At 37.9% G+C, this 11,345-nt stretch overlaps 1 protein-coding gene across 2 annotated transcripts; it reads left to right on the top strand.

The window, feature by feature from the left end:
• The first annotated feature begins 245 nt into the window (after window positions 1-245).
• LOC122665767 (solute carrier family 35 member F2-like) lies at window positions 246-10,831 on the top strand. Of its 2 annotated transcripts, none has more exons than XM_043861915.1 (11): window positions 246-506; window positions 643-737; window positions 1,011-1,068; window positions 1,252-1,443; window positions 1,878-1,954; window positions 3,480-3,562; window positions 3,736-3,787; window positions 4,844-4,912; window positions 5,466-5,552; window positions 5,856-5,920; window positions 10,382-10,831. In XM_043861915.1, the coding sequence occupies exons 1-11, from the start codon at window positions 386-388 to the stop codon at window positions 10,491-10,493; spliced, it is 1,011 nt and encodes a 336-aa protein (XP_043717850.1). In that variant the 5' UTR covers window positions 246-385; the 3' UTR covers window positions 10,494-10,831. The 2 variants fall into 2 exon arrangements, with proteins under 2 accessions (XP_043717850.1, XP_043717843.1); XM_043861908.1 differs by having other exon boundaries at window positions 10,379-10,831.
• Window positions 10,832-11,345: the final 514 nt, after the last annotated feature.

Genomic DNA, 11,345 nt, shown 5'->3' with positions numbered 1-11,345 from the left:
CAATTTCCCCTCTCTGTAATTTTCTTTCTTCTCTTTCACTCTCCACACAGTTGAATCTCTGGATTCTCTGGTAGAAGTAGAAGTAGAAGTAATTGTAGAATGGTTGGTGCTGCACTTTGCATATGATGTTGAAACCCAACCCCCGACTTACCCAATAATTAATTAACTAATTAAAATGTGTACGTGAAAAAGTATCGAAATCGATGTTACTGATAGACGTTTGAAATCTGTAAACAACCTTCTCTTTGATTTTTCTCTGGTTTTATTTATATCGTTTTTGAATTCTCGACCAGTCTTGTTCTGGTTGAGTTTGAACTGAAACTACACACTATCAAGTATCACCTCTGTATAAGAAAATATATTGATTTGTGTTTTGGTTTCAGCTATGAACATCAGGTGGAGGAGTAAGGAGGTATTGCGCGTCTTGTTCCTCCTCTTCCTTGGCCAAGTTGTTTCTTTCAACCTCGCCATCACTGCCCTCTGTTCCTCCCTCTTGGTTGATTTAGGTGACTTCCATACGGACCATACCCTCTCTCCCCCTCTTTTCAGAACAATTTTTGCTTTTTTGTATATTTTCTCTCTCCTGTTCTCTTAACTTGGAGATGTATTGTTTTCTTCCATTTAATTAGTGAGTGTTTGTAGGTGTCGATCTGCCTCTTACACAGTCGTTCTTTACTTATGCTTTACTAGCCTTGGTTTACGGTTGCGTTCTTTTGTATAGGCGCCAAAGGTTATTGGTAATGATGATCCCAATTCCCACTTTCTCATACAATTTTTTTTGGGTCAATTACTTTTCAAATTTCACTACTTGACTTCCTAAAATCAAACAACGTAATGATAAATCTGTATCTGTAACACTATTGAATATTATTGATGGAAAAGCTACCTCAAATTTACATTGTGCACGCTTAAAACGTTGTGATGATTGAGAACTATAATCTTATCAGATGTGATTTAGTTTGCTTGAATAACAGAGTTTTTTCTTTGTTATTTATTTTGTTGGTATGCAGGTTCCTTGGTATTGGTACATCCCGTTGGGCTTTGTTGATGTTCAAGGGAATTATCTCGGTGAGTCTTAGATGGGTTTTGTTTGCTTCCTGTTTCATGCTATTTGAGACTGGGTTTTCCTACCCATCTCCACAAAACAAGGGAAAGAGCAATGCTCTATCTGATCAGACCTCTAGGCAGCTACACTTGATATGGGATATTTTATAAATCCATAATTGCTAACTACCTTGTATGCTCTTGCAGTTATTAAGGCATTCCAGTACTCATCAATTACTAGTGTGACCATTTTGGATTGTTGGACAATACCATGGGTCATGATTCTCACCTGGATTTTCATAAAGACCCGATATTCCTTGTGGCAGTTCTTGGGTGCAGCTATCTGTGTGGTAGGCCTCTGTTTAGTGCTTCTCTCAGATGCTGGGATTGCTGGTGGAGGTGATTTTGCTATTCATTAGTTTTCCAACCACTCAATCATCATGGTGCTTTGCAGTGTTGATTTCTGTCTTTATGTCTGTTTTACTTTATTTTAATGCAAAGTTAGTGACATCCTTGAGAACCGAGACTGCTGATCCTGGTTCCAAACCCGCCTGAACACTACTTGCCCCCTCCCTATTTTACAAAAGAACAAAACATAGTCGTGTGTACACAATGCGTGAGTGCATGCATGCATGTGTGTGTGTGTGTGTGTGTTGTGTTTTTTGCATGTGTGTTTTATGCTGATACTAATCATTGGAGTAACATTGAAGAGAGCTTCCTTCCCACTTGGATAGTTCTATTCTGCCACCACAGCGAGAAGCCACTGCTTGCATAAAAAGATGTTTGTTATTTCTTGTTTTTAATTGTGTTCCTAACCAACAATTTGATTGCAGGTGGGGACAAACCTCTTCTGGGTGATACACTTGTTATTATTGGTACACTGTGCTATGCAATGAGCAATGTTGGAGAGGTTAGTGACCCCCCCCCCTTGAACTTTGTGGGTTTTCTACCATTTTGATGTCCATCAGTTATTGCTAGATTGGCCATGTATTGCTGTCCGCTTAAGCCCCCAGCCAAGCATGTATTACACTCAACAATGAAGAGTATCCTTGAATCTATTTGAAATTTTTTACTTGATTTTTTTAAATAATAATTAAGGACAAGAACATGGGGGCTTTCCTTTCTAATAAACAAGGGTGAGAACATTGGCATCTTTTTGCAAGTGAGCTGAAATCTTTTGAGGTGGGGATTGCCAAATAGAAAATGCTTGACATGGGAAATAGACTAATTGCATTTTCAGATCACCACATGTAAAAACCCCCCAGCATGTTGTTGAATGGCGTACAGGGCCTAATATAGGCTCTGTTTTTTTTTTTTTTTCTACTATAGAAGGGGTGGAAGTTTGAAAAAAAAAGTTACATAAATTTTTTATTATCAGATTTTGTTTCATGTGAAATAAAAGACATTTGTCAAAGTTTCACAGTGTGACCATTATTTTAATGCCCATAGACCATAAATAAAGTAGATAAAGTTAAAATTTTCTTTTACTTTATTTAACTTCCAGACATTTTACTTCAAACAAACAAGGGAGTGTTTACTCTTTTTCCCTGCTCAATCCCTGGCACCCTCACCAGGGGGATCCACAATACAATGTTCTCACATCCTCACATCTCTGGATTTGGCTCTGATACCACGTGTCATGGTCTGGCCCAACCACCCCAAAAGATGGATCTGTTAGGGGGAGGAACCATCCCACTATACTTGCCAATAATTAAATTTTTATACACATTTATATTCAATGAATAGGGTTTTATGTTAGTACAAATACTGCTTTATGTATGATAAGCCTTCTTGGATCCAGAAGATTAGACCCTTTTTTTGGGCAGAAAAGTCTGTTCATGTAGCTGATGCTAGCTCTTGCTGTTAGCTTTTTATTGTTCTCCATTTTCTTCTCATAGCTGATGTTAGTCTCTTGTGGGTTGCGACTACAACTGATTCTTCTTCTTGCATTTTTGGTAATTTTTTCCTAGTAAAGAAATTTCTTGTTTGCCACATTTACCGCCAAATGCATTTTTATCATATAAGAGCTGTACTGGCCTGAATTTAGTTTCTCTAATACAACAATTTGTTCATACACATACACAAGCACAAAGGAAAAAGAAGTGACATGCTTCCTTGTTTTCTAACCTTTACCCTTTCAATTAAGCCCTCTGCTACTGCATATGCCCTCACCATCTGCATAAATATTAAAGAACATAGGATATTTTGTCCTGCATGTGCATGGCACATGGCTCTTCATCCATCCAATATCTATAAGAAATTTGGATTGTGTTATTTTTTTTGGAAAGGACCGTAATTGGTGTATAGTTGTGTTCCTGATGCTATATCATATCTGCACAACCTATATTTGCCAACTTCAACTAAAAATGGATTAAAAACATAAGCGATTACTTTCCTCTTGTAACTTTACTGTCTTTATTCTTCTCTATATGCAGGAGTACTGTGTCAAAAAGAAAGATCTTGTTGAAGTGATTTCAATGCTTGGTGTCTTTGGATTGTTAGTGAGTATATGTGAGATGTATCCTTTTCTTTTGGAAACAATAGGTGAGATACAAACATAGCCACTTGTTAGTATTTACTATTAATATCCTTGTTTATCTTGTGATACACAGCTTTATGGTATAGCTTATCATTTGATTTAAGGGAGTAACCTTAGTAGAAAGTTGTTTTCATTCCATAACTTTCTCTTAGATCTGTTGTGGAAAGGAAGACTATTGAAGAAGTCAAATGGACTGCAGAAATTGTGAGTAATCTAATGCTATAAGATGTTGAGTGGGATGCATGTATCACTTAAGCTTCTGTCCTATATATTTTCTGTTTAACAAGCATACTTCTCTGTTTTGTATGAGTATTTGATTATCTTTTATAGATTGAGCTAGAGCCATATCATGCTTTCATCTTTGGTTGAGCATAGACAGTTAGAAATTGTAAAAAAAATTTTAATGCTCTGCAATCTGCTTGAGTCACTTGCACCTTCTTCTTCTTCCCTCCTTATAAGTAAATCGGAACTTATTAAAATTAAGATTTAAGAGCAAGTATTAGACTAGAGCTCTGCGTTGACACAATATCCTTTTGTAGCTTGACACAGAATCAAGGCAATCTCTTCACTAAATCAATGGTGCTACATAATGCATCTTAGAAATTAAAGGCAGAAATATCTGATATAAAATAAACTTATGATGTTGGCACTTCTGCAAAGGCCCGTTTCTCAATGTATGGCCCACATAATAGCATAATGGAAGTACTTCAGTTGCCCTCTGTGTATTTAGGATGTTGTGCAATTTTTTATCACCTCATATTTAAAATAGCAAGATTGTTTATTGGAACAGGACCACTTCTCATAATTGTTGTTTATTTTTTAAAATTTCTTTACTTGGAATTGATTCAGTTCAGTAAAGAAACTTCACTAATTCACTAGAGGCATTTTAACCTCTCCTTTATTCTAATGTATCAGTATCATCTGATATTTACTGGATGCATCATGATGCTGGCTGATTTGTTGTGGCTATGGGAGGTTCTTATGGTTCTTCCTTGTTTTATATTCCCTAATTAAAGATGGGATGTGTATCTAATACTAATTGTAATGTATTAATTCTTGGAGCATTGTACCCTTAGAAGACTTCTCATGCATGATTATTTGTAATCCTGTAAATGATTTGAAAAATAATCTAGTTTCCTGATTGTTGACCTACCTTTGTAATTTTAACTTTGCTTCTTTACCGATGAATTAGATGCAATCAATTTTACCTTCTATGAGTGAGTTCATAAAACTCCACTGCATCCTGTTTCTTGTATGCAGATATCACTGTTTGCTGGCTTTGCATTGTCGACTTTTATGTTCTACTCTTTGGTTCCTTTTGTTCTGAAGGTCAGTTTCCTTGTTGTCCACATTTATTGGTCAAATCAGCTCTCCCTTTTACATGTAAATGAGATTTTGTTTTCTGACCACAACACTGCTAATCTTTGCACCCTGTAACTCTGAACTCTAGGATGCATTCATTTGATTCAACTTTGTGATGTGATCTCTAGCTACACTCAATAGTTCTTTGTTTTTCTCGAAGAAAAAAAAAAGTCTCGACAGTGCCATACTCAAAACCAAATCACAATTTAAACGCATTTCCGGATGCACACACACACAGGTAACCCTTCCTGGCTCATGGTGGGAGAATTTTGTTCTGAAACCCACCACCTGGTGAAGGACGGATGCAGAAAACATGTAGACCCTCCTGCCCAATGGACAAAGCTAGGGCTTTTAAGATTTCTGGTTAATTCTATTTATTCAAATTAAAGCAGCATGACAGAGAAATTAGAAGAATTAGTTTTTGCCTGCTAAGTTTATAATTTCTTTTCTTGCAAAAGAGAGAGCATATATTTAGTAATTGCATGCTTACAGTTTTCTAATAGGAGTATTTGGCTCACAGATGAGCGGGGCTACATTGTTCAATCTCTCCATTCTCACCTCAGATATGTGGGCAGTTGTTATCCGCATTTTCTTTTACCACCAGCAGGTATCCCTTTAACTTGGATCTGGGTCCATTACTCAGTGATCCCGATCAAATATCTCATCTCTTGATTTGATTATATTTGGTGGAGGCGGGGGCTGTTGCATTAGGCATCCCCATGTGTGAAACGTCATAAAATGAATCCACAGCAGTGCACTTGATGAGGGACTTTTGCTTATTACAATCGTTGGTCCTTTAAAACATGCAATAATCTTCCATCAGTACTTTTCTACACCTCTTTTTTTCTTTTTCTGTAGTGGTGCTAAAATGAATCTGTTCTAACTGGGTTGTTAACCAATACATCTTCAGGTCGACTGGTTGTACTATCTCGCTTTTGGTGGTGTGGCTCTTGGAATCATCATTTATTCAGTAAGGTATGTTGGATTTACCTGAGATGACCTCTTACTTTGTCTCAAAACTATTTCAATAGATGCATATATAGATGCGTGATGTAGGGGAAGCTAGGCTGCAAGAGAACAATACTAACACTCCTACAGAAAATCAGGATCGCAGTGAACTGACATACAGAACATATGGACAGAATAGGGGATGTCTGATAACTCTAGATTAAACCACTGGATTGGGCTGAAATTCCCATCAAATGGATGTCCTGTTATGATGAAAGAATGCTCAAAATTACAGATTAAATCAATTGAGGGATTGGGAGAAACAACCTGAAACTGGAATTTTTTTTTTGGTGAATAAATCTGAAACTGGAATTATAAAGTATGAAAACAGAATTAGCAACTTGAAAATATTTATAAGAACTAACAATCCAACAGTCAAATGGGTCTTCAACTTGGATCGAAGAGGGCTAACAGGGGGTGTAACATATTAAAAACTCAGAACAAACCAATGGTTAGATGTTCTGGAATCATTGACTGAAGATCATAACATGCTGCTGTTAAACAGACCTTAGTTGGGCTGGAAAACTTTAGAACATATTAGGATACTGAAGACAGAAACAATCAGTTAATCAAACATCAAACAAAGATTGAAAATACCTGTTAATAATCTAGGACAATGATGAACAGTTCCTGGATTTCACTGGACTAGAATATCAATTGCAGAACAAAGGAAAAAAATAATAATAAAAGATAGGAAGAAAGAAGTGATAGGGAAGGGCCTCTCACCCAGGGTCTCGCAACGTAGCTCTCTCACATAGCCACTGACTATCTCAGCAAAAAAAGCAAAGCTTTCTCTTTCTTTAAAACCCAAATCATGGAGGCTGTAATGCAGCCCCAGTTTTTATTAATAGTTTTCAAAACCCTCGTTCCTGGAGAAAGATTCTTTACAAAATAGCAATCTAATAGAATTAGAAACTATAAAATTGAAACTCCTAACCAACTAACATCATTACAATAAAAGAAAAATCTACTTTCTGAAACTGAAAATAGAAACTAGAGAATGACAGCAATAAAATCTGATCCTCGCCACTTGATATCTCCAATTGGGGCCCATTAGATCTTCTAGAAATTATCCCACGTCTCCAGAAATATCTCCTTCTAATGGCCAGAATGGCCCACATTACTGTTCACATGAACAGTACTATATGAACAGTACCACTGTTCATGTACACAATACCATACCATATGAACAGTGTTGCATGAACAGTAACCTCCTTGAACTACACCAATGGATCACACAAACACGTACTTGCATGGCAATTATCTCTGTTTCAAATGCAACAGTCCACATCTTTTCTCTCTCTACATTACTGTCAGTTCACATGCACATCAATCTGGACAATGTTGGTGGTTGCCCTTCTCGACAGACCTTTGTCAGAATGTTTGCGTTGAGGACAATGTTGATATGTGTGCTTCTGTGCAGTGTGCAGTGAGGCACATATCCAACATAGACTGGTGGTCTTGGATATGTGCCTCAGAGCACAGAAGCGTAGGAGGGAACCTATGTACCCTAAGATAAGATGGTGGAGACTAAAAGGGGAGTTCCTAGGTACATTTATTGAAAATGTGGTCAAACAAGGAAAGTGGGATTTTGAGGGAGACACCAATGTGATGTGGAACAAGATGTTGACTTGTATTAAGAGGGTTGCCAAAGAAGTTCTAGGGGAAACTAAAGGTAGGCATCAGGCCCCTAGGGAGACTTGGTTGTGGGATGAGGAGATCCAAACAGCCATCAAGACCAAGAAAGAGAGGCTTAAGACAGGCTAAAGAAACAGAAGATAAAAAGAGGTATAATGAGGCCAGAAACGAGGCTAAGAAGATGGTAGGGATGGCTAGGGCGAGGAAATATGAAGAGCTCTATATTAATCTAAACACAAAGGAAGGGGAAAAAATGAGACAAAGGAAGAATAGAGATTTCGACCAGGTGAGATGTATAAAAAGGGAGGATGGAAGAGTGTTGGTAAGGGATGAGGGCATTGTGAGGAAATGGGATGAGTATATTTGTGAACTACTAAATGGAGATAGTTCAAGTATGACTGAACCGGATAATTGCATTATTCATCAAGACACCACACATCATAGATATGTACAAAAGGTTGGTGTAGCAGAAGTTAAAGAAGCCTTAAGAAAGATGAAAGTGGGCAAGAGACCAAGCCCGGATGAGATCCCAATAGAAGTGTGGAAGGCCCTAGGAGTATGTGGGGTATATTGGTTAACCACGTTATTTAACAAGATTATGAACACAAGGAAAATGCCAAATGAATGAAGGAGAAGCATTGTAGTTCTGATCTACAAAAATAAAGGTGATATTCAAAGCTGCAATAACTATAGAAGCATAAAACTAATGAGTCATACTATGAAACTTTGGGAGAAGGTTATTGAAGCCCATCTAAGAAGAGAGACTCATATCTCGAAGAATCATTTTGGTTTTATGCTAGTTAGGTATATCCACGACAAAAGCTACTCATGGAAAGATGTTGAGCTAGTAAAAAGGATCTCCATATGGTCTTTATTGACTTGGAGAAAGTCTATGACAAAGTCCCTAGAGATTTAATCTAGGATGTTCTTGCAAAGAGGGGTATCAAGTAAATATATAGATGTAATTAAAGATATGTATGAGGGTATGGTGACTAGTGTGAAAACTGTGGGAGGCTAGGGCAAGAAATTTCCAATTTCGGTTGGGTTACACCGAAGATCAGCCCTAAGCCCTTATTTGTTTGCGCTTATCATGGATGAATTAACCAAGAACATTCAAGACGAGGTCTTGTGGTGTATGCTCTTCGCCGATGATAACGTTTTGGTGGATGTGACAAAAGCAGGGATTTATGCTAAGTTAGAGATGTGGAGATCAGCCTTGGAAACTAGAGGCTTTAAGATTAGTAGATCAAAGACGGCGTATATGATGTGTAACTTTAGTCACACTATGATGGATAATGACATGGTGAAAATTAAGAAGAGAGATACCGCCAAGTGACTATTTTAGATATCTAGGGTCTACCATAAACAAAGAAGGTAACATAAACGATGATGTTTCACAGAGAATTAAAGTGAGATGGATGAAGGGGAGAGGTGCGACCGACATATTCCTTTAAAACTTAAACTACGGGACTGTTGTCCGACCAGCTATGATGTATGGGGTGGAATGTTGGGAAGTTAAGAAGTGTCATATAGCGAAACTATGTGTTGCAATGATGAGGATGTTAAGATGGATGTGCGGCAGAACTAGGAAGGATAAAGTGAGGAACGAACGTATTAGAGATGATGTGGGAGTTGCCCCGATCAGTGACAAGCTCCGAGAATGTCGTCTGAGGTGGTATGGCCATGCTGAACAGAGGCTTGGGGATGCCCCATTAAGGAGTGATTTGATCCTGATTGAAAGAGCTAGAAAAGCTAGGGGCAGGCCTAAAATGACCATAGGAGACGTTGTGAAGAATGACATGCATAGTCTGGATCTTGTGCCTAGTGTGATCTCAGATAGAGCCTATTGGAAAGCAAGGATCCACGTTGTCGTCATCATGGAGTTGAGGTTTTTCTAATTTCCTGGGCTATCCTCTTTCCTCTTACTTTCATTTTCCGTTTCTCACTTTTCTTATCTCATTTCTTCATTCCTCTTACTTTTCTTTCCCTTTGAGAGGACATCCGTTTTCCCTACTTTGTTTTGAAAGGATCCATGTAGCCAATCCCATTTAGTTGGGATAAGGCTGAGTTGTTGTTGTTGTTAGACATCAGATGATCAGCTAGATTGGAGAAAGTGCAAACAGAAAACTCACTGATCACAAAGTTGGAACATTGTATTGATGCAACCTTTTATCTGTGGCCCTCTCAAGTGTTTATTTGTTGGATTACTGCATACTTTTGGCTGGGAAATGGATTTCATGAGTACTTCATTTCATGACATCCTTTACACCGAGTTTTGCACTCAAATTTCTCCAACATCATGAGTCAAAAACAATGACAATAAATAATTATGCAATAGCACAAATCCACGAATGCACAAGAATTTAACTTGATTGGAAAACCTACTTGCATCGATGGATGACGTGACATGATCGTCTACCATATCAACAAAACATTAGTGCAGATATATCCTATCACCCTCAACCAAGTCTCCGGACAAATCCTTGTCTCCATTTCCCTGTCACCTTTGAAACCTTGGAAAGCCTCATGATCCTGCTTCCGCTCATAGACCTCAACTGATAACTTAAGGAGTATTGATAAGGACTGACATAAAAACCCAACACATAAACCGTCATTTTGATTCTTTGTAGGCTTCCTATAACAAAAAGCCCGGAATATGACTTTGACGTATTATCCGCACGCATGTTTCTTGTAAACTATGTTTCCTACACTGCTTTCAAATGTGTATTCTTCATCATTCTTTTGTGTATGTGTCCATAGCTTAACCTGGTTATAAATCTTCTGCAGCAGTGAGAGAGATCCTGTTCCCACAACAGCCATTGCAGATGGGGGTCTTAATATCCAGTATGAAGCTCTCAGTCAAGAAAGTGCAGCTTCTGGAAATGAGGTTTTGGCTGCATGAAATGCAAAACAGATTTACTCGTACTAACCACCAGCACTCACAAGCGTTGTTAATGGTGCTATGCTATATTTCAAAATTTCTCAGAAAGTAAACATTTTTAGATTAGATTGTTGCTCTATATGGAATGTCATATTATTTTGTCTTCCATAGAGTTCTACTTCGAGTTCACTTGTGGCTTAGAAGTATGAGATGATATATGTATGGGTTCATGGTGGTTTGGGGAGGCCTACTTGAACACCACTTCCATGTGTTTAACAGTTTCAAGGAGATGATGTATGGATCAGTATGATTCTCTGAAAATTCCGAACCATTATCTATATAACATGTAGTGTTCCGTTTTATATTTCCTTCTTGTATTTCTTGTTCAGACATTGGGTTCTTATTTTTCTATGACTAATGCCAAGGTGACTGTCCTTATATTGGGACCACCCTGCATTTTTATGACCTGGATACTAAACTTTATGTTGGTTTTAAAATGAGTTTAACAAAGAGTCAAAAGATTTAAAATACCTCTCTTTGAGTTTTTTGTTTTGGTGGTTGTCACCCACAAGAGTCAAAATCGTAATCGCTCGTTACTTGAACACTTAGTCCCACATTGGGTATGGAGGAGAGTGGAAGTGGTTTATATCCTATAGTTTGGAATATATAGAAAGGGCACATAGAAGAAAGGCTACTACTCAATAATGACTATGTTTGGGTAGGGTTTATTGTTACACATCGAGCAGGTATGTCTACTCTATTTTTGGTGGCCTTCCAGGGTGGAAGAGTGTACTGCAGGAAATCATAGGGCTGTTTTATCTTGGAGGTCAATTCGCACTCCTTGTTGCACCATAGGGGTGTCTATGGTCTTTA

This window comes from Telopea speciosissima, chromosome 1, assembly GCF_018873765.1.
Source record: "Telopea speciosissima isolate NSW1024214 ecotype Mountain lineage chromosome 1, Tspe_v1, whole genome shotgun sequence".
Classification (NCBI taxonomy): Eukaryota; Viridiplantae; Streptophyta; class Magnoliopsida; order Proteales; family Proteaceae; genus Telopea; species Telopea speciosissima.
The sequence above is the reverse complement of the archived record's forward strand: the minus strand, read 5'-3'. Positions and strand labels throughout refer to the sequence as shown.

Bases quoted from the DNA above. Each gene is read 5' to 3' on its own strand.
- LOC122665767 (XM_043861908.1), top strand. From the start codon at position 386: ATGAACATCAGGTGGAGGAGTAAGGAGGTATTGCGCGTCTTGTTCCTC. The intron at 1,069-1,251 runs GTGAGTCTTAGA...ATGCTCTTGCAG, and splicing joins TGTTCAAGGGAATTATCTCG to TTATTAAGGCATTCCAGTAC. The intron at 5,553-5,855 runs GTATCCCTTTAA...ATACATCTTCAG, and splicing joins TTTTCTTTTACCACCAGCAG to GTCGACTGGTTGTACTATCT.